At 41.8% G+C, this 24399-nt stretch overlaps 1 protein-coding gene across 2 annotated transcripts in view; it reads right to left on the bottom strand.

The window, feature by feature from the left end:
* The window catches only part of tmem132e (transmembrane protein 132E), a 321617-nt gene that overhangs the window by 18075 nt on the left and 279143 nt on the right, over positions 1-24399 (bottom strand). For both annotated transcript variants that reach the window (XM_071915145.2, XM_071915144.2), the window contains exons 4-6: positions 20678-20870; positions 11079-11222; positions 3418-3623 (exon numbers count right to left, since the gene is read on the bottom strand). In XM_071915145.2, coding sequence (XP_071771246.1) covers positions 3418-3623; positions 11079-11222; positions 20678-20870 — 543 coding nt within the window. The remainder of the gene's footprint in view (positions 1-3417; positions 3624-11078; positions 11223-20677; positions 20871-24399) is intronic.

Genomic DNA, 24399 nt, shown 5'->3' with positions numbered 1-24399 from the left:
GAGAGATGGAAAATAAGTGCAACAGAGTGGCAGATGGAGGGGTTGAGAGAGACCCGGGTGGCAGCTAATTTACTTGTGCTCGTATGAGAAGAGTAAATGGAAAGACAGTAATTCACTCTAATAATCACAAAATAAATGGAGCGGCTTTAGCAGAGCTTGTTGTTAAACAAAGAGGCAGACAAGCCTCTCGTTTAGTTATTAATAATTGATATTTTTATGTTATTTTGAGTGATTTTTAAAGGTGTGGCATTTTCAAACATACCTTACCTTGGTATCATTACTGTAAACAAATGAGACCATGGTCGAGACAATTGGTAGCCTCTATCTCACACCGGTGGTATTGTTAGAGCTAGTGTTCCTCAAAATTAAGATTACATTTCCCATAAACCCCGTTGCTTCCTGTCCCTCCTCCTCCTCCTCCCTGGAGTCTCTGTCTTTACTGAAGAGGATAAACATGTTGGAAGTGATTTTTCCATTGGCTTTTCACTCCTTCCATCATCTGCCATTGCCAGAAACTCTGAAAGCTTTAGCTCTGTTTGCTCTGGAAGAACAGCGCCCTCTTCCTGTTTTGTGCCGTAAAGCAATGTAGCAGATTTCCCGCCAAATCTGACCCGTTGACACGCAATGTCAAATGTAGAGGTTGCCAATCTTCTTGGTGATGGTCTCATTTGTTTATGGTAATTATACTAATGTCTCAAATTGAATGTGGTAATGATTTATTGATGTCAAAATGCTACACATAGCACCTTTTATAGGGCCAAATCCATTGAGATGTAAAACATTTGTCCTATGTTCCTTTGTTTTGATCTGTGAAGAATGAATAATGCTTAATGAAGATATTTGGGCTATGGAGCAGGCAACAGAAACGGAACATGCTGTTCCCCACAAATGAAAAGACTATGTCCGACACCACTGAAAATATCAAGAATATCATACCTTACAAGACAAAAAGACTCCTATGGGAAGTCCAGCCTCGTCAGGATGTGGGAGCACATCAGCAACTTTAATAGTCTATGTGTGGCACATTTGAGAATGATAGGAGCTGTCTTTGTCTGCAGTTGTCTCTGACAGTGCAAAGTACGACAGGGAAAAGTAGAGAAAATGATATACTCAGTAAATCTAAACTACAACATGGAATTCTACTGGCCTGGCTATGAGGCAATCATAGGAACCTGAAGTGGAAATAGCTTACAATAGGTCTTTCATTACTGTTTTTATGAAAGGGCAGATAAATGCAAGTCTGCGTAGATAATAGGCTATCATAATTATGAGGGAAAAAAAATATTGAACTAGTTCATTTGTTCTTAATCTGCTCCAGCATACTTTTGTGAGAAAAAAATCTAAGACACACCAATTTGCTTGGAACAATGCATGTCAAATTATTGATTATTCAGGGCATGCCACATAAGAAGTCTAATATCATTATACAAGAGTTATACCATCATATCAGACTGCCAGCAAACCCTAGGGGCTGGTGCACATGGACCAAATGGCAAACAGCATTCAAAATAATGAGACCTGAATATCTCACTAATCTGGAGAAATGGACATCTGCAGGATTCCATTTTAGTAGCCTGGACTTGTTTCAAAAAGAACGGCACTAAAGTGGAGATTTAAGATGTTTTGCATGTCAAAATAATATACCTTCTATAGCCTATTATAATCCATTGGACATCTTTGAAAAATGAGGCTGTGCATGATGTTTTCCAAGCACTCTGAGTCATTTGAAATAGCGCCGTTCTTCAGACAACTCTTTAAATGTGCCATTTGTATTCAGGTTGGATACAAATCTATTTGGTCTACGCTAATGTGCTCCTGTGGTGCGACTATAGCAGCCAACCACACGAGTCTTACTGCTCCCATTCAACATCTCTGTAATGAAGGGTCATGGGTTTGTTATTGGTCCACAAATGACAAGAACACTAGTTTTAATGAGCCTGGGTCCCTTAACAGACTAAATTATTCTTTTGGATCCTGGCTTGATAAACTTTATGCTCCCATCGGTGCCATTTTTTCTACATCTATAGGGGTTATATTTGTATGATTTGTAGGCAACAACTCATTCAATTTTTATTGCCTGCTGCATTCCATCTACTGACAAAAGGTTCTATAATATTGACTAGGAGGCCGCACAATTGGCCTTGATCCTTCAAGATGGCAAGGATATAAAGCAGACACCAGATTAAGTGCAGAGGACCGTATTACGGTTCATGCAGTATGAGTTTCATAACATGTTGAATAATTGAATATTTATTAGAACATGTGTGCCGAATGTGTTTGTATCTCACTGTCACATTTCGGCTACGTTTACACACTAGCAGCTTAACTACGTACAAATAATGACAATTTGAAGTTAAAAATGTTGCTATATACACCAATGTGGAATTCTCTTGGGAGTATAACTAGAGCAACTGTTAAACTGACCATCCTTGTGAATCCTACACCTGCAAATGACCTGCTTGCTAATCTAATGACTGTATCATTATCTATGTTAAAGTACCATATTTTTTTTTTACAATATTTGCTGGTATGAAAAGCTTTCTGTGCATTTGCTCCAAGTCAAATTAAGCCTGCTTCTTCGACTCCAGTTTTGTTGTTTTAAATAGGTTCTGAGGGGTAAAACACATACAAGACATCCTCAAGAATCAATGTGTGCATCATTTTGCTCTAAGCAAAATACATCAGCGGAGGGTATATTTCTGCTTTGTACCTGAACCAGAACATCTAATTGGAGCAAAACAAGCAAAACAGAGAGGAGGCTGAAATGCTTCTTAGCTTCTAATTTTAAAAACTGTGGGGCTTGTTGCTCTTTGGATTAAAAAAAAGGCTCATCTGGTAATCATGTATAAATAATAAAGACCCAAGGCCCTTAAAAAGACTTTATTTTACTGTGACCAACACATTTTGGCCCCCTTGCCTTCATCACAGGGTGTAAATGAAGATCATGCGTTCGAAGCGGGTTGGGGGCAGTTGTTAAACTTGCAATAACCAGCTAAATAGAATAAAGACTTTCATCCAGACTTATCGAGTGCCTTGGGTTTCCCTTCAAAACACACACTGACTGTACAAAATATCAGAGATATCTTCCTGATAATGAGTTGCAGCCCCTGTTGCTCAATCCACATCTCAATTGTCTCAAAGCTTAAAATTCCTTCTCTAACTGGCCTGCTTCTCTATCTATCATCTCCTCCGTTGTGATTGGTATCGATTTAACAAGGGGAATCAATAAGGGATAATGGCTTCTACCAGGATTCACCTCATCAGTGTAATTCATGAAAAGAGTAAGCATCCCTTATATTTTGTACGTTCGGTGTATAATCACGCTGGAATGCTTCGCAGAACGCTTCTACGAAGGCAAAACCCTCTAATGGTCTTAAACGTACGCTGACTGCATCTGCGTGTGGGGTCGGAACTCACCTTCGGTCGGGCAGGATGGGAACCCTCCAGCCTTTGATGAAGCTGAGGTTGCTGTCGGAGAGCTCCACCTGGAGGGGCAGCTTGGGCACCCAGACCGTCAGCTCCAGTGGCGCGCTCAGGTGCTCGTAGCTGAAGATGACCCTGGCGTTCATGGAGCCTCGCGTCTCTTTGCCGTTGACGAACACGTAGTCGCAATTCATGGACACCTGGGACAGATCAGGGTCAAAAGTCAGAGACCATCTATATGGTAATGGTCACGTCGGGAGCAGGGGATCTAAGTGATGTGCGATGATGTACAGTACGGATATGGATGCGGCTGTCAGCCCTGCGATTCATTACGCAGCGTTTCAAGGTTGACTCTTTCAATACGGCGAATATAAGGAATTAGGTCTTTTATGTGTTTTAATGTGCTGTGAACTTTTAGGTCACAGTAAACTATCTTTTTCCAATTTTGTCCTACAAGAGGCTGTATGTTGGCATTTAGCAATATCTAGGAGACACACTGTAAACCAGTGGCATGTGCCATTGAAGCCCAAGATTATACAGGTTTGCATTCCAACCAAACACTACAGCAGCTGAACTCACTGATTAACACAGAGAGGAGGAACTAGTTAGTGAAATCAGCTGCTGTAGTGTTTGGTTGGAGTGAAAACCTGAAGACTCTTGGGCCTTGATGGCACATGGTTGAGAACCACGGCTGTAAACAATGCTTACTGGGGGAGGGTTCTCTAATCTAATTTACATCTCTTACGCACTTACATTAGTGGTCCTAAGTAGCCTACTGTTAAGCCTGTACAGTACAAATCAAGCATGCGGACCACGTCCCAATCCCACCACCTCCCTCACCCATTCTATTCTCAGCATAATGATCTATGTACAGTCATACAGACACGTAATATAACAACAAAAGCTTTTAGGCAAACAAATAATTCACATGACGTGAAAGCAGAGTAACATTTCACATGTGCTCTAGTTCATAACAGCTACATGCCACATGAATACACACAGATTCACTCCTTATGTCACCTTTCATTAGACAGTCATGCAATATGTATGTCATTTGAAAGTAGTAGCGCAGTGTAATTTATTGTACAAAAACTTCAAAATACAAAAATTTCAAAATAAAAGTCCGCCTAGCAATTGCCAGTTTTAACTTGGAACCATGCCTTCGCTTTCTCATCTAGTCAAAATCTCCATCTCCGGCGGAATTATCATAAATACTTGTCCCCCTCTAATACTAAATTATTAACTGCGATGGATCTGGAGGGTTTTGCTTTTGGGCTCCCATCGAAGATTTATCTAGTAGTGGGAGGTAGCTGGCATTGTAATCAGAGGATCTAATCTCCCGCAAATGGAGGTCGGGCTGGCCAGTCTTCTCAGGGCTGGGGATTCATCATAACTGGGAGGAGGTCTGGGTAATAAAATTCCCCTTCCATGCAGACAGGCCAGAGTGGGGGGAGGGGGGCGGCGGGTTGGAAGGACTTCTTAAGATGACAGCCTCTCCCCTCTGGTTCAGCTAATGCAATTTCAGAGGATTTGACCTCAGAAGTTCCCCCAGTAGCCGGCCTCTGTGTGGAAACACACTGTTATTGTTCTGGCTGGGATTTGTGGTGTTATCTGTAAGAGCTCAGATACAAAAGAATGAAAAAAAAAAAAATCAACACAGTGATCCAGCCACCTTGATTAATCACAGCATGGCTTGCTGTCTGTAGAGTTGGGAACATCTGCCTGACATATACTGATCCTGCTTTACCCTAAAGCTACATACACACACACATACACACACACAAAATGTGCCCAGTAAGCTCTAGCTTCAGCTCCGCTTCAGCTCCTGCGGCTATTGCTGCTGATAAACTTGGCTGGCTAATTGCAAGTCAAAAGCTGTTAGCAACTATGGGTATCAGTGGCCCTGTGGGGGTTTGCTGAGGAGGGCTTTCACGCACTGAGCCACCAGATGCCGTCACACTACCGCTAATGCACTGTGGCACCTTCCATGGTGCCAGCAAATTGCCTGGGTGGAGCGGAGATCATCAGGACATGGGTGGGTACTGCCTGCGTTGGGTCGCATACAAGTCACACGATCTAGCTTGAAAGATTGGCTGGGTTAAATAAAGGTGAGGACTGCTAGAGGCGGATTGCTAGAGGCGTGACTGGACAGGATGATGGATTTGAATGTCAAGGACATATTTACTGGTTATTTGGGTGCATTAGTAAAGAAATACAAAGACAGATGACAAGAAATGACATGAAACACTAATGCAGCAATCCATAATTCACGTTTCCATAAATAAATCAGTAATCCAACTGAATGAATTAAACAGGAATAAGGTCCTGTGACCAGAAATACAATGAGAAATTAACATCAGGCAATCCAATATCCCAGTTTGATGTTTTGCAAATTACTTCCCAGGGTCTTCTCTGGCTTCGGTACAGGGTCAAGTCGAAAAGTTTCCAGTTGGGTGGGCATTATGTGGAGATAGGCGATATGTGGGGATACGCTCAGAGAGAACAAACACAATGGAATCCAGTAAGAAACCTTATGCATGGCAAAGACCTGATTAGAAACTCAGAAATGGATGCAGAGAAAGGATTCAAAATATTTTGCAATTTTCATTTAGGTGGTAAGAGGTCTTGGGTTTGCCTAAAAGTTTAAAATGATGGGTAATTTTTTAAGAAATCATATCTATCCAAATTCCACAAACATGACTATGTCTGCGGGCTATGGCACACTCCCATCCTCTCACTTCTGACAAGCGTATCAAAGCATAGACTAGAGGAGAACGAGTGATTTTCCCACTCCTATTTCAATGTGAAAGACAGACACAGCAAAGCATAAATCTAGTGCCAACAAATTCACTGTGAGTCGCATGGCATGTGTTTCCATAAACACATGCCTTACAAGAAATTACAGTTAACCAGGAAAACTTTTCATTCAATTTGTTTGCAAAATGCCACACCATTCTGCCAAATGGTGTTTCAATTTAGGTATGATGCAGGTATTACATGAACGCTGCCTGAAACCTGACATATGGCTAGGATCATTGGGAATGTGTCTTGTAGCTGTTATGAAGCCTTTCTTCACATGTGATGAATGTGTTGTTAAGCTGGCTTCAAGAGAAGTGCAACCAATGGGTTCATTTAGCTCTGTTAGCTAAATGAGCCAACCCCCATTAGCCTGTTGTTGTTAAGATTAATGATGTTGAGTCTGAAAATTATCTGTGGTTTTGGAAAGCTGGTATTTTTGAGTCTTTTGGAAACAACGTGGGTGTAATTCAACAAAACATCTGTTATGGGAGGTGCCCACTGGTGCAGTGGAGCGTCTACCCCGTACACCCATTCGCTTCTTTCTGCTTTTGCATATTACCTCCTAAATATTACCTTTGATGCCTGTACTATGTAACAAAAATTGGAAATTCTGCTACGGTTGATCAAAATATAGCAGCCGCAGGGGAAAGACCTCTTGGGTGGCATAACCTCCCCCTGGTTTATTTCATATTGCGAGGCAGTGGTCAGTCTACTTTAAAGTCGGGGTCTCATGCATTTGCCACAGTCATGCTAAGGCATGAAATGGGAAATCTCAGCAAAGGCAAGTTATCGCCAGTGATAACCTCAATGACACACCTGCATCTTCCCGTGTGCCATTACCAATGATGACTTACGACCTGAACTATGGGAGTGCTAAAACACAAAACAAGAGCTGCCCCTGATGTTTTATAGAGCTCGCTCCTACCCAAATACAATTTTGTGGGTTCTAAATTTGGAGTTGCGCTAAAGGTGAATGTGTCACACTAATGTGGAAGTGAGGCATGGAGGAAGGAGCCTTGCTCCAGCCAGGCATGTGGGCAGGATGACCACGGGCATGGGATGCGGCGCTCCCGACACAAGGCCTTATCTCTGTCTTCAGATGGGTGATGTGACTCACACCGCCCGGGGAGAGGATGATCAGTGGAGTGGGGGGTAGTGGGAGAGCGGGGGGCTTGGATGTCGGCCTACAAGACCCCCACCCCCCCTTCCTTCCTTCCTTTCTCTTTCTTTCTAACTCCTTGAGCCCTTCATCCCCGCCTCGTACAACCGTCCACTCTGAGCAAAGTCCTGGGGTGCTTTAATAACTATCTCTGCACATGCACGCACACACACACACACACACACACACACACACACACACACACACACACACACACAGGCACACACACGATTGTCTTATCTGCCATATGCTCTTGACATATACTGCGGCCCATTTATTTCCGAAGGAGAGAGAGGAAACAAGTAAAGAAATAAATAAAAGCCCCGCTGAAGAAAAATGAAAGCAGCGTCACCTTTTTTCCCCCCAAAGTTGGGAACAAATTACGACAGCAGTGGGCTGGCAAATATCCAAATGAAAAAAGAACGCTGGGGTGAAAATAAAGCTTTATTCAGGGGAGAGGGTTTTGAAAAATAATGTGACTTCAAATGCTGCTCGAGTTCCAGTCTACAAGCAGCAGGGCTAGCAGATGATGGGACACGGTGTTCGAAATCATTTTGCTTTATTTTGCCCGAGTGCGGACCTGCTGTCTGTGGTGGGAAAAAAACATACAAGCATGTCTAAGCTAAAACAAGAAAAATCTGATTAGAATAGATCTGCATGAGTGCCGGTATGTGAATAATGCGCCCGGTAAAGAACAGTAATTGGAGTGCTCAACCTTTGTCGGGCCCACTGTGAATCTTTTCTGTCTGTATTCTGGGGGCCGTTTTATTGAACTGTCACGACTCGTGTATTTCCCGGACTTGAAGGGCTCATCTTGAATTAGCCTCGAAAGTTCAATGGCAGAGGCGCTGAAGCAAGCCCACTCAATATCACATGGCCCAACGCCTTGTCTTTAATGGCTGACGGAAAGTGATAAATGATGTGCCGGGGCCTGGCATCCCATAGCGACACCTGTACGTTTCTATTGATAGTACAGTGCAATCCGCCATGAGTGAAATACCCCCCACCCAAAAAAACAAAAAAACAAGAAGCCTATAGAGGACAATTACCTCTGCCTCATTGATCTGAACTCTCCTCTTATGAAATGTTTTTGAATCATAATTAAAGTCCTACTCCCTCGGGTATCAGAGTCCCTCAGTCTAGACCAATTTACCTACAGGATCAGGCTCATGGATGATGTACTTCAGGTTTATGATGGACAGTGTGAGGGGTTAGTCCGAAATATCGGGCCAATATCGGTCTTTTCATAAACATCAGATATCGGCCAGTCGATGTTGTTCAACACCAAAACGATGGAAGTGAGGATGTGATTTAGCTCGACAGCTTCGGGGTGTCAGTCTGTTAAACGTGCAGTGAAACCTGCCTCATTCTGCCTTAAGGAGCTGCTACCCCACCTAAAAGGATTTCATTAGTCTGGCTCTGAGTGGAGGGCTTTAGTGTCATATGATGTTCTAAATGCTGCTTCAGAGGCTTTTCCACCTTGACATGAAGACAATTTCTGGGAGAAACATTTAATCCTTGTACTTTTTAGAATGAAAATGGTCAAATTTAAAGATATTGAATATTGGCACAAAATGTCAGCTATCGACAGCTTGAATCCGACATTAATGGTATCAACATTAATGGTATCAACATTAATGGTATCAGCCTTTGAAAATCCATATCAGTCGAACCCTGATTAACATTAGCTATAGGGTTAGGGTTACTTTCTCCTGCTGGTTGACAAGCGTGCAGAACTCAAGGTTAATCCCACTCTAATCAAATGGCTGAGCAGCTTTTAAGACACTGAAGCCAACAAGCAGCGTTTGGTTCCAACACAGCATCCTTAAAGGTTCTCAACATTAGTTTTTCTGCAGAGCTGTGTGCTTTCCTCACCTGCATCCTCTGACCTTACACTTTATTGTAAGGTGCATGATCAAATTAATCAAAATTATCTGGACAGTTTCTGTTTTTAAAGACCCATCCAGACTTTCAGTTTGGGTGTCAAGGTGCACATTTAAGGATAGAGCTTGTAGAAAATAATCTGGAAGTTCTGTATCTTCCTCCTTGCATCAAAATTTGGATGTTCAATTTAAGTGTGAAAAATATCTTGAATAAAATAAATCAAAATAGAAACAAAGCCAGTAGTGGGGCGACAGTACTTCAACATGGAGAGCTGCACTGCAATTTCGGATTAGGGCTCTAATGTATGGTAATGAGTAATTGTTAATCAGCAGAGCCACACAGTATCTATTCTTAAAGATGAAATTCTGACATAAATTCAGTCAATTAACCTCCACCATACACCCTTTACACTAATGACTGCAAGATCAAGATGCAATAAATCTGCAGACGACACGTCTACCTTGGCTGAGTTCATTAAATCCACCCAGCAGTCCCTGGGAGGGAAGAGAGGAAACTTGTTTGGAGGTGTGATATACAACTTTAAGAAAATCATCGAAGACAATTAACTAGCCCGCAAAAATCAAGGAAGAGAAGTCAAGAACAAAGTAAAAGAGTTGTAGTAAAAGAATGTCCAGGAATTCAAATTGATTGTAACATGAATGTTTTTGTTCTGTGTATAATAAATCAATCTTGCATGTGGAGGCAGACAAATAAGTTTTCAATTCTAAATTTTGTGTTTTACAAACAGATAAAGGGGACTTGTGCTCTGATATACACCGAATGTACAAAATATTAGGGACACTTACTCTTTTCATGAATTACACCGATGAGGTGAATCCAGGTAAAAGCCGCAATCCCTTATTGATTTCTCTCATTAAATCTATACCAATCACAAAAGAGGAGATGTAGATACACAGAAAAAGGGGCTGCAACTAAATATCAGGAAGATGTCCCTAATATTTTGTACATTCAGTATATATGAATGACCGCTGTAGCATGATAGGAAAAAATGATTTGCAAGTTGCACTGTGTTATGCTCCATATATCTGAATATACTGGCACATATTTAGCTCATAGGCTTCTGCTCGGAGGTCGCTGCTCGTCTCCCCTACACTGTCACTTTCAATATGATCAACAGTGCAAAACAGCTCTGCCACACTTCACTGTATTGCCTATATAATTATGCAATTTGCCTATAATGCAATCTATTCTGATTGTAATTGACTGGAGAAAATAATAACGGTGTAATCACATCCCCTAATGTGCTCTGCAAGTTGTTGTGATCCCACTTTAATTTATTTAATCAACAAATGGGAGTTGATATTGTACTCTCAGACTCGCGTTCCCCCGCGGGCCTGAGCGGTGATTGTTCTGCATCCCGGGACGCTGGTGTTGTGCCTCTGCCTGTAGCCACCTCACTTGGCTACGCGAGAGAGCAGCGATGGGTGGGCTCCGCGCTACATCGGGTGAGCAGACCTTCGCGGGGACGAGGTGTCTCCGCCGCAGCCCGAGAGGAGGAGGCATGGCGTTTCAAATAGCGTGTCACGGAGCTTTTACCGCTCCTTCGCAGCCCTATTGATTTAGATGTAGCATTTCAGTATGAACATCCATTGATTCATCTGGGGGCACGAGGCAAAGAATTGAATCAAGAGCACATATGGGCCAGCACATAATGAAGTTTCTATGCTTTCATGATGTTTTGACTGGGGAGCCGGGCCGCTCTACAGTATTAGGGGAAGAGCAGAGGGATTCCATTTTCTAAATTGACATCTTATCCCAGACACGGAGGTCGGGGAAATCGGTTTTACTGTACCTTAACAATGTCTTCATTGGAGGACTTGCACTGCACGAAAGCTGAGACGTCAGTGACCGCTCCGTTCATCTCTATGGAGACCATCTTGACGGGGATGGCCACGGTGCGCCCGGTCAGAATGGCCGTGTTGATGATCTCGGTATCCTACGGAGAGAAAAAGAGGCGTAATATTCATGAAACGGTATGAGGGAGAGAGCGCTGGTCCTTGGTATTTCACCATCATTACTGACAACCGCGTTCAAAACCGTTTCCGTCAGGGATCCGCAGCCTCTCAGGTGGTACTCAGCGGTAGACCAGATCTCATTTTGCTAAGGCCTCTTTTCAATGGGTTTCATCAACTGAGATATTCATTTCAAGCACACTATTGCATCAAGGCCTTTAAAGTTTCCAATGAGCAATTGGAAGTTAAAGGAAATGAGGATAAAAGGGAACAAATTGCAGAACGGTAACAATGCGACTGAATCAGCCTGCAGGACACAATTTTATGGGTTTTTTCCCCATCCAGCTCTATTTTGCCCTGGTATCAAGCTTAAATTGTAGGCTACATAAAAGGCCTGACATTTACCAATGCACAGGATCTGAAGCAACTATCCCTTGTGCTATTTTAGAGTGAGCACCTATGTAGAAGGGGGCATGGGTGAGAACAGGTATGTCATCAGGGTCGGGCACTTCTTATCAAAGATGTTTTGTTGAATTAGGCCACAACACCTCCAGAAAACGCAACAGCAAGTTCTGCCATTACCATGATGTATGTATGCAGAGAAATGCAAACTGCAAAAAAGTTATCATCTTAAAGAAATAGTATGTTGGAAGTATGCACAAATATGACCTAAAAATTACAATTAGGAAGTTTTTTTTTCATGTCATGCTTTCGTATGTTTGAGAATTCTGCTTCAGCCGTGTGAACTGGAGAAAATATTTGTTTGGTTCTATTTATGTTGTAAGTATGGTTTTAATTAGGCCTAGTAAACATAGAGGAGAGCTGGCCATGAGGCATAACAGCATGATATGCATGAACAACCGAGAAATTAAGAGGATTTTAAACTGAAATAAGGCATACGAGGAATGAAAGAAAATACTTTAGTTTCACCTTTCTTTAAAAATGTGTGTCTGTTACCTAAAGGTGACTATATCAGCCTATAATTATCTAATAGGGACAATTATGGTTGGGCTCAAGCACAGTCTTTGCTGCATATATGCAGTTGGTTTACAAAGTTGTACTGCTTCTCTGATTTTTGTATATGGTTGACACTACTGAGTATCTATATAAAAGGGATCAAATTGTGATAAAAAAAACAAAAACAAAATAGCAAGTTGTACACAATATGATATAAATAAGCCTTGAATTCAGATAAACTAGTCATTAACAAGGACAACATTGTCAGCCCATCTACATTCTTTATTTTGACTGCACTGGGATGGAAATAGCCAATTAAAATACACACCAGGCCTTCAGTTGAAGTTTGAATCAATTCATTATTTTTTTGCAGAGCATGTAAGCTGCGAGAGGGTAACAAGTTCTCTCATTTGCGGCGCGCGCAGGGCCCAGGAGAGACACTGAGACCATGTAAATTTCACTAAATCAAAAACAGTGTATTTAAATATCTGCCAGACCCTCATCTTAAAGTCTTAATAAGGGTGTGCAGCATGAAAAGTGTGCCTCTAGTCTTCCGTGGATTCCTCCCCCAAACTGTTTATTCACAGTTGGAATATTATGGATTCAGGAGTGAGTATTGTGAAGGCACACACTCTATATACCCCCCCCCCCCCCCCCCCCCCCCCCCACACACACACACACACACACACACACACACACACACACACACACCACACCCACACCCTAACTGAAATGCTCTAGATTCGCCCTATTTGCCCAAATGAAATTCTGGTGTTGGTATGGCTACTGGTGGGAAATCTTCTCCACACAAAAAGTGATGAATCAAAACTTAAGAGTGAAATCCAATAGTGTAGTAGTACAAGACGACATTCAGTTTACTGACGTTACCTCACAGGAATTCTGGGTAATGAAGTCCTTCAAACGGTTCCCTCTCGCCGCTACTCGGGGCTTCCCAAGTGCGAAGTTGCCGCGAGCAGCTAAAGACGCAATCTGGAATTCCTTTGGCTTTCTCGATTTCTTTCTTTTTCTTTCGTTCTTAACCTATCATCTTATAGCTTCAAATGCAGGTCTTTTCAGGGATATGTCCCATATGAGCATCAAAGAGCATCTTCAAAAAGCCTTGTTCTTCCTGTAGAATAATTCACATTTTATGAATGTGAATTAAAGGGGGAAAAAAGTTTGAGTGAATCAGTGTATCGGTGCACGGGATGCCAATTAGGTTACTCTAAAAATACTCCTAAAACTATTTCTTTAAGAGTAGACTGAACTTAGATGCCATGATCGAAAATCTATTGCAATAAAGTAAGAATGACACTAAATCAGTTCAACAAATCCCACTGTTTCAGCTTAATTCCTAATTACTAAAGCTGAGGTGGTGGACAGGGATGCACACTGAGCACTTTTGTTTTTACATTTCTTCCTGTTCCTAAAACAAGAGCAATTTAGGGGAGGAAAGTACACAAGGCATCTTTGGATAATTGACTGGACTCTGGGGCTAGATCCTAATTGAAACACATCATCCCTAAGCTCTCCTTCCTGTTTTTGGCATCTGGTAAGTATTACACTACACAAGACACGCTACAATTAAAAGTGTGCTGCTTTGGGAGCGCTAATTGTGCCTACCTGGATTCGTCCTGGAACACGGCAAATTTCAGTCACCGCCGCACCTCGCTACCATTTAGCTCAATTAACATGTTCTGAATGAAGCAATAAAGTGGTTATTAGATACACTGTTTAACAACAATACAAATATTTGTAACATACCAGACTAAAGATGTTTAGTTTGGCTACAAAGTCCAGCAGTCCACATGAGTCAAAGAGAATCTGTATACAATGCTCACCCGGTTGACAACAATGTCTGCAGGGCTGCATCTAGCTTTTTTGGGGTCTCTATGCAAAATACGAGCTGGGCTCCCACCATCACAAACTACTGTGACAAGGCATAACATTTCAAATATTTAGCCATATGTCTACTTTACTCACCTAATGTCAGTAATAAATTCAGGGTAAGAAGCGTAGACAAAGATAAGCCAGAATAGCTCGACAAAACACTAAGATTAATAAGTCTTGCATATGAAAACTACATTTCAAGAAGTGACTGGGCACTAGACTTACAAAATGTTAAATCGTTTTGAAATTATTTAAATGACTACACTCCACACATTGCCATTGATTGATAAATTCTGCTGTCATTCAATAATATTTTGATCTAAGAAATCAAATGTGTGTATACCATTAGCAGTTTCATCAGAAGGCCCTGCCTGTTTGTATAACACTTCATGGATCATTGTGATTTTATTATTTTCCATTCTTTTTAGCTGGGATCGTAGTGGATGCCACAGGGATAAGGTCTACAAGATAAATTCTATAACACTACATTAATTGAGATATATAATAAGAAAACTGTCGGGTAAATATACACGATCACACTCATTGTATTAGCAGCACACAACTGCTGTATACTGATATGATCTGCAGGCCTTGTTTGGCATTTAGGTTTTACTCTCAAAATGTGATTTGTTACGGATTCCTGATTGCCTGCTTAAAATTGCAATCAGTAATGTAATCCACTGGAACCCAGTAGTGTAATCTGATCACTTTTGGATAGTTCTGGATTGACTCCAAAATCCATATAATATGCAGTAAAACCAACAATTTATTCCAATTTACAGAATGGCATAGTTGTCATGATCATGATAATTCTCAGCTATTATTCCAAGATGTGGAAAATGATGTTTGTGTCTATGATTTCACAATCTAAATGTCTCTGCGTTTCAGTGGTTCAACAAATAATTCCCTATTTTGTCTAATCTGGTTACGGTGTTTACAGATTACAATTACCCATAATTTTGCAATCAGATCACTGTCATCCCATTACATGTAATGCATTACTCTCTGGCCCTGCTGGGATGGCCCACAGGGTCTTGGTTTGACAAGCGAGATTAATTAGTTTATGAAACTGAAGTGCTCAACTAATACCACTTCCACCTGCTTTTGAATAACGTAAACACTACATTTTACCAGATGCGTATGTGTATCTTTATGCGTGCACAAATATATACAAGTGGAAATGTGGCGTGGCGTGACTCCAACAGAAAACACCATTTTTTATTTAACATCTGGTAGCTACTGTGGTAGAGAATGGGTAATGGAGCTGGCAATCCAGCGTATCCCCCCCCCCCCGACTGCTCAGCATCATCCTTCCTGTTTTCCTCCCTCCACCTTCTTCAGCTCTCTTCACTCGAACTAATAAGGACGCCTCGTGAAAGAGGGCTTCAGTGGCTGGGTGCCAGTAGAGGCCCAGACTGTGAGATAAGGCCCAGGCTTGATTTAACCACATCCTCCTGGAACTCTGTCACCTTCCACACTGTAAATCTACTAGTACTTCCGCCCTTCCCTTCCTCCCTTCCTCTCCCCAATTGCAGCAGGTCAGCCTTAGTTGGCAGACAAACCTGTGACTTCTCCCCCTCCCCTCCATCTCTTTCTTTCTTTCTTCCCCCGCTGCTCCATTACCAGCCCCCCTTCCTTCCTTTTCTACCCTTCATGTTCACATGTTCCTCAATCAAGAGTTGGGGATCCACCCTGGACCTTCATCTGCGTTGCTTTCTAACAGAAAATGCATCATGTTTGTGTTTTTTAAGACAGACTCCCCTCCCACCTCTCTGTATCAGCAGATTCTGAAAATGCTGATGTGTTCTTACAAGCTGTCAGTGGGTGTACAGCAGTAGCTGAAAAGTGCTGGTTTGGTTCACATCTGCCCCTTTCCTTACACAATGACAATTATTCTCCAGTAAAAGAATCGAAAGGATGTGCATCACATCCAGTCGCAGCATACAGCGACGACATAGCTTACAATGCATGAAATACCTTTTGCAATTTCTTTTACTATTCCTCGGCTATTGGCATCTCGTAACTAACTGCTACATTCCCTTGACCCGAGTGGCCAGGACCTTCCTCCTCAAACAAAGTCCTCGAGACACAGCGGCTGGTTCTGAAAATACACAGAGGCCGCATTCTCCATGGTCATTACATTCTGATGTTAAACATGAAAATGTGACTTTTGTACCACAGCACTTCGTCGTGCTCTTGTGAAAGGCCAAGAGATGAGCACCTGCTACAGGGCCAGATCCAGACGGGTGGGCACTGGAAACTCAACTTTCATAGCAGCCGGAGCAATTCATCATATAGCTCCTGTTTTTCCTCATTTACAAACTACCAATTACGGTTTAGATTTAATTATTCATTTCACACTAAAATAGCACAGAGTGCAATTAAAGTCACATTATGCAGGGGAGGTTAAACACTATTGGCTTATTCAAAACAGACCATTGCAACTAAGGCAAGCACTATTGTCAGTGTTCATTCTTATCAATTTGCTCCTACAGACATTGGTAGTATTCCTACAGAGGCCACTCTTCAGACTTGAAAAGCAGTTGCCTAGTGACCAAAGTGTTTTATGGGTAGTCATTAGCAGTGATGTAGTGGTAAAGAAAAAGGAGGGTAAACTGTGACATCCAGTCAGTCATCATCACAATAAGGCAAATCACCAATAATGAAAACAAAAATCAATTCTATGTTTTAGAAAAGCAATAATGGATGCTATTTTCCCTCAAAAAACCCTATCTTCATATGACTTACATCAGTTTAATACTGCTCAGTATGACGTATACTATGAATTTACCTCATTAAGATTCATGTCAGGTTGAAACAGTGAATGGACGGCCTTGCCACTTCACGGCCCTCCACTGAGCGTCTTGACAGCTTGCCGTCAGTAATGATGAAGTTGGAAAGCACATTTTTTCAGTCTTTCAATCACGTGTCCTGGGTGTTGGCACTGTTCAACTATATCACTCCTGCTGATGAGTGGACTGGACCGCCAGCTTCCACTTTTTGCTTTCATAGATCGCCCAAGCATGAGGTAAATCTCCAGCCCAAATAAGGGATTTCAGTTTCCATCGCCTTGGCGGACTAATGGGAAAATGAATAGGGTTGGAAAACGACTGCCTCTAACTACATCCGACGCCAACACTGACTATTCTGCTTCAGATCTGTGGATTTAATCTGGATTTCTTTATGTGTTAAAACCAGTTTTTAAGCCACAATTAAAAAAAAATTAAAAATCATTAGCATTAACTGGCTTAGCATTTCAGCATTTGATGTTCTAACATAGATGGCTCCCGTGATTGGTAAACTGGAACCACAAATCAGCGAAAAATAGAAAGAACCAGACCTGATACAGGAGTCCTGAAATGACAACGGCACTTCGGTGGTCTATAATATTTACAGTCCAATTAGTCAAGAAGCCAAGCTTTGAGTGGAGTAGGATTGGAGGATATGGATCAAATCCCTCCTTCCCAGGCGCCCACAGGTGACCTACCTGCAGGAGTCCTTCACAATTGAAAAAAACCCCAAAAAACAATAAAGTTGCAGATGATAAAAGCTTATAGGGTGAGCACGCCTGTTATAATTCCTCACTTTTTCCACCAGACGCCATGCACCCCTCCCACTGTGCCTTCTGACGACTCGGCTAGTAATGAGGGGGTTTGAGTTTACCTGAATTGGAGGGTCTCAAGTTTTGTTTTGAAGTGAATCATGACTATTTATATCATTGAACAATGTCAACAATGCTTTAGAGACTAATTGGGAGCACTGGGAGAATTCCCGTGGTGCGAAAACTTTCTCAATTGATCAAGCTGCCTTGCTGCATGAACCGACTGCCCTGAGTCTGCGGTGATCCCCCCCCCCTTTCCCTTTCTATCTGTGGCACACACACACACACACACACACCCTGAATACTAATGTAGCCAGGTCTATCTTTGCAATGATAGGGAATAGCTGTCCTTCAAATTTGCCGTCCACTGAAACTGATAATAATGATGATGATGATCAGATGATCTGCCTTTACACCTGGCATTAACACAAGTCCTGGGTGTGCGGATTGTGTTCAGATGGAGCTGAAAAACTACTAGGCAACATCAGGCGTCTGCTGTCAATTTCATCCAATGAAACTATTAATAGTGATGACAACAGCTGCGGAGCATTGTCCTCAGCTGTTGTCCATGGTATATCTATTGTCTTAAGATGACAACGTAGACAACGATCTGTGTTTTTGCGAGGGAGAGAGCAACGCGATTTCCATTTGGAAATGGAATCCAGCTAAAACGAATCTGGACACAATCTGGATACGAGACACATGTCAATGTCAAACGTAAACGGGACGGGAGATAGGGAGAGGGCCTCATGCTGCAGCCGATAAGCAGCGCGCAAAGTTATAAGTGCAGCTCAAGGATATTATAAAGAATTTATTTAGGTGCAAAACAGCTATAATGCAGCAAATATGTATAGATATATAAGACTTATTGTTTTGCCAAAACCTTTTAGGTTTTGAATACACTAGCTTTTAAAAGCTGAAACATCAGTTTAGCAGTCATCAAATCTAATTTCCAAATCTTAACCATGTTGATTTTATACATTATTACTATTACAAAATAATTTGTCATATTCATGTCTTATCTCATAGTCATTTATGGCTTGTCTTCTCTCATAGTCACAGTGTTATTTCATAGTCTAGTTCCCACCCAATGTGAACAGTATGGAGCCTGAACATCAATATGTATGTTGCTGATCAATTACCTCATTGTACTTTTTGCAAAGTCAGTTTCTCACAGCTGCGAGCATGACCTTTGCCCACCCCAAGCGCTGGATTGCTTTTCTCACTAAAACCACTATGTAATGTGTTTGTCGATTGCATGAGACAGAAAACCACATAATGCCACATTAAATGAAGGAAGACATTCATAAAGTCCAGTGTTCCTGATGTTTTTTTAATGGAAGCACTGCGCCTGCTGATTGAGTGGGTGCCATAAGAATCCCACCTCAACACGCCCCCTGGACCCAGACCTGGCCTTCTTTAACATTTACCCCGCATGGTAAATTTTAATGGGCAAATATCATGTGGGTTTGGACTTTTTCATTGGGTTCCCCTCCACCAAGTGAGCGAGGTGAGGCCACGAGAGAGGAACTAAGGACCCAAGGCCTGGCCTGAGGTACTCAGCACCTTTTTGCTTGATTAATTTCCCTTTGTTCCCATAATCTGTTTACTACCCTCACTAATTGCCGCCTTTCATGAGGCAGGGAGAAGAGCCGCGATTAAAAGAGTAATAGACACTTAAGTGTTCTGTGCTGGGACTTGGTTGGCTTTCTTAACAATCAGCAAATCATCTTCAGAGTGTAGGTGTTGATTAAGTGTATTCTTAATGACAATACATCAGGGTGTCTGATGTTCTTTACAAGATATATTACAAGTGCAGGCTATCGTGAGTGAGCTGTTACTTAGAGCTACAATTTCCCTGCAGACAGAAGTCTCCCTGTTAAGTCTCTACATTCACAGAGAATTCCCTCTTGCTCAAATAGCCTGGTGTTGGGTCGATGCATGTAAACGCCATAAATAATAACCCAGGTGATTTCATACTCTGCTTATGAGTAACCTGGTTAAGATGCCTGGTTTACTCCCATATTGACATGGAAACATCTTACTCCTTTCACTTTTGGTTTTCGCCATCTGCGCAAACTCAGACTCGCACAGCATTGTGGGTACATTTTGATGTGAACAAAACAGAACATGGCGGGAAGGAGTACTTGCGCTTACTATTGAGACCATCATGTCTTTAGCCTATATTAGAAAGTTACCTCCTGCTCAGTCAAAGACGGCGGGTGTCTGCCGAACCTTTTCATACATTTTCACTGACGGACTGTTCTATCTGTGGGTGGGAATATTCTGTCAATAGAGCTGTAACGAGCCCGTCCCCTTTTTCAGTGGCCCTGGTTCTGGAAGTAAATTTCCCATTCATTTTGTCCATAGACATTTCAGAAAATCCACATATAAAGAGTTTTACGCTTTGAACCAAACTGCCTTTCCCTCATTTTCAACAATAATACAAAAACATTTAATAATAGAATATAGTCACAGAATGGCGATTACTGATTTATAATGATTCTTGATGGCTGACTAACATTACTTCACTCTGGTCTGGCTACCAACCATGCACAACTTTGTGCGTGATGTTTCTATGGTAACAGCGACCTCTCCGACTGGTGGGAACTCGCTAAAGCTTGTGGGTAGTATTTCACAGGGAACTCTGGAATAAAACACAATTTCTTAACAACAAAGTTGAAATCAGATTGACTGACGGCTTCTACAGGAACATACTGTATATAGTCATTTCACCATCTGGTAGCTCATGGTAAGTCTACAGTAAACCATTTAAATTTAAAAGACTAACAGTCAATTTCTCTATGGGAAATTTAGTTTTTAGAAATTTAATTTACTTCTGGAACCAGATGTTTCAGCTCTTTTGGGTTATTTGCGGCAATCACAGGGTAACAGAGGTTCATGTGAACAGCTGAATTCGAAAAAGACCTTAACCGGTCATGACCTTAACTGTGCATGTAAACACAGCCAGTGACGACACAAGTCACTCACCATGGCAAGAGGAATGATGGCCTGAATGTCCCTCTGCACCACCGTCAACTCCGTCACGACCTTCTCCGAGTCGGGAGGCGGGTTCTGCCCCTTGTAGTCGATGTTCCAGTTGATCCTTCTGGTCACCGATAGGCTGGTGAAGTTCTCCATCTCGAAGTCCAGCTGCATCACCTCAACATTGCCCAGTATATCCCTGCCAGGACATAAAAAAAAACAAACAAACACAACAGAGCCAAAATTGAAACCCAATCATCGACAGCAGCATGTTCATAAAAAACACAGCGGGACACAGCACCAAATTCTGCCAATGCATTCATTTGTGATAATTAAGTAGTTGTCAGGACTGTGTTTAATTATTAAATGTGCCATTTAGTGAGACATGGACACAGTGCTCTGCAGCTATTTTTTTTTTTAAAATGTTCCTTATTTCACCCTTGAAAAAAAATTCTTGTATTCATTATGGCCCAGAGATGTGAACACACTAGCCAAAGGCTTTAGAGGCAGGCTGAGTAGATATGTTAGACGGTAGCTGAAAATATGTTTTTTTTATGTAGTCTCCACAATAACTACCAGAACATATTTCTTTATTTCTTTATTTCCTCTTCTTGCCTCAGTTTGTTTTAATTTGCTTGCTGTTTTTTTTGCTTCTTATCATCATCTTCTTGAGCATTTTGTTATGTGCTCTATATTCAAAGTGATCCTCTACATCCACATACCGTATCTGAGGCCACCTCTTTTTATGAGACATAAAATAAAAAGACACAGGCGGCGTACAATGAAATATACAGGGGAGATCACCTTCAGAAAAGAGTGTCACTCTGATACTCTTTTCTGTGAGCTGTGAGCTGAATTTAATTTAACACAATTTAAAAGACAGATTAAGGTAGTCTACAATTCTTGTCAGGTCCTTGAATCAATGTCCAATGAGCCTTCCAGAGAGGATTTAAGAGTATAAGCCAGTGCCTAGTGCACGGCTGGAGTGTGGTCAATGTTACACATTGAATACAGCTCACACAAAAGTTGTCAGCCACCGTCTTTGGTGAAAGGGCACCATCATAACATTTCATGCAATCAACATGGGGCTTCACAGCTCCCTCAATCTGCTGTTGGATCTAAGGCTTCCTGACAGATACAAGACAGCTGACATGGCTACAGCATCCTATAGATCATGGTGTGCCATTTACAGCCTGGAGCATAAGGATTGGAGGAATGACTGTCTGACATCTTTCTATAGTCCAGTCATTATGATTAGTAGTATGATTGACATCTTTCTATAGTCTCATTATGATTAGTGGTTTAGGTTGCCCAAATTCTTTCGCAGTTAATGACAATACGATTTTTTTTGTGTTTCATTCAAAAAAAGCTAATATCACCTATCACTATCACTACACTTTTTTATTTTCATATACATATATAGACATATGCATGGGAATGGCGTTACAGAGATGACAGCATTTAGGTGGTTTTGTAATTGCATTCCTGCTTACTCTAATGGAGCTATCCTATGCAACAAATGAATCGGTGATTGTCTCTGAATTGATACTGTGTGCAGGTCTTGTCAATAAACAATCACTGCTTCTTAATCTTGACAGCCCCCTTTCTTCTCCTCTTTCCAAGCCCCAGTGCAGAGCTGGTGCAAGGAGATTGCAAATTTTGTTTTGCCTCTTGCTTTCAAACAACCGTAATTGCAGTGGCCACAGATTTGCTTCTAACCAATCAATAGCTTTCAGTAGGTAGCCTGATTGTTCTGATAGCTGTGCAAATGAAATTTTTGAGCATACCCTGATTCTCTCGGTTGCTTCTTTCTCTGTTGCATAAATCCCAAGGAGTATGGCTGGGATCTCCACTTTGCTATCATAGTTGTGCCAGTGCTGTAACTGTGGAACTGATAATAGTTTTACTGTTATGAAAATCCTGCCTGTTGGACTAGTAATCCTCGAGCTCAACGAGCCCAACATGAAACCTACTCGCTGGTGGCGAGGGGGCAAATTAAATCTCCACTGCTGACAAGAATGATCACACCCCAACCTCACCTGTAACTGAAACTGAAGTGCTCTCTATCTGCCCTCCGCAAAAGGAGAGCTCCATCCACCATTCAGTTTGAGTGCCCCGTAATGAAGACTGGATCAACCTATCTATATGATCCTGCACTCACGAAAGGTTCCTCTCAGGAACATCGTGATGAGATCTCGGCCTATTTGTCTCGACATCACTCATTGAAAACAGACACCCCCTTCTATCTGTGGCACGCTAAAGCAGACATCAATATGGCCCACTGGGTGAGTACACGTGTAGCCGCTCAATAGAGCATTCCCCCCCCCCCCCCCCCCCCCCACGACTGTCTCCACATTGACTCGGAGAAAAGTTACAAAAAGGATTTTAAAAATGCGCTTCTTTGCGGTTTGGGGTGGGTTCGGAGGTCTGTGCGAGAAATGCTTTTTTATCAAGGTGAAGAGGAAATTGTAGAAATGTACAGTATGTGAAAGCATACATTTCCAAAAAAGCGAGAGAAATCCAAATTGAATTGGTTTCATGTCTGCTCTACATTTCATAGCAGGGGCTATGGTTACACTTGTCATTTTGACGTGATTTCTGAAATCTGACTCTAGAGATCACATCTCTGTATGTCCACACTACCACTGAATATCTGTATGGCATTACCTCTTCCCTGCTTTCTGTCTCTATCTCTTTACGTTGCTTGTATGCATATTGTGGCTGCATTGCGTCCAGACTACGCAGAATTCTGATCACAATGCGAGCTTGAAATTTCCCTATCTGGTTTTGAAGATCCGATAGCAATGTGGGCAAAAACCTGATTTGTTCTGTGTCGAGAGCTGATATTTAATGTGACCTTTGGTGACTGGGTGATAGAAGAAGCATTGAAACAACAAGTGTAACCACAGCTCACATATTTCTAAGACTTTTTGAGTTGTCGGAAGAACTTCTGAAACAAAGTTTTCCTCTCCGTTGTTCTGTCTTTCTTGCTATTTTTTTGTGAGATTATACTTCTTTAATATATCTCAATGGGATTTTAGGATGACCTTTTCGTCAAAACACTAAATTATGTACGTGTCTCACTAATTAATGTCATTCGAGTCCAGCTCCTAAGGTTGTGGAGAAAAAAATAAATCATCGCTCTGCCATCACTATTTAAGAGGGAGCATTTTTGGTGAGTTTTTCCTGCACAATTTCTCCATTGTCTTCTATTTCAAAACTGGACAAGTGCATTTTATTTAATGGGAGGTGAAAACCTCCTCCGCTGTCTCCTTATACAAAGCAGACAGAGGAGGAAGTAAACGTGCTCAAGTATATCCGGCCCGGTTTCCATTAGGTTAATGATGTGCTGTCTGTATAGCACAAAATATATATTTTATAAGCTGTTGCTTGGGGCTGCTTAGGAGCTCGGGGGGGATTTCATCCTTTGATCAGAGTCCTGTTTGAACTGATTAATAGGGAGAGTTCAATGGATCAACCAGCTTCAAGGCAGAGTTATCTAACAAAACAGTTAAAAGATGTAGTGTTGAGGGTGGTGCATGATGAAGTCTATCTTCTACAGTATGACTACACTCAAAACATACACTGCACCTAACCTTACTTCAGTCATGAGGGGGAGGTGTTGCAGTAGATACAGGGGCAGGAGACAGGTTAAAGACATATTTTTAAGCCTTGAAACACAGGATAAATCAGCTGTTGGCCTTTGCTGGCATTTCCTAGCTCTGATA

The sequence above is a fragment of the Centroberyx gerrardi genome, chromosome 11 (assembly GCF_048128805.1).
Source record: "Centroberyx gerrardi isolate f3 chromosome 11, fCenGer3.hap1.cur.20231027, whole genome shotgun sequence".
NCBI lineage: Eukaryota > Metazoa > Chordata > Actinopteri > Beryciformes > Berycidae > Centroberyx > Centroberyx gerrardi.
This window is presented reverse-complemented; position numbering and strand designations above follow the sequence as displayed.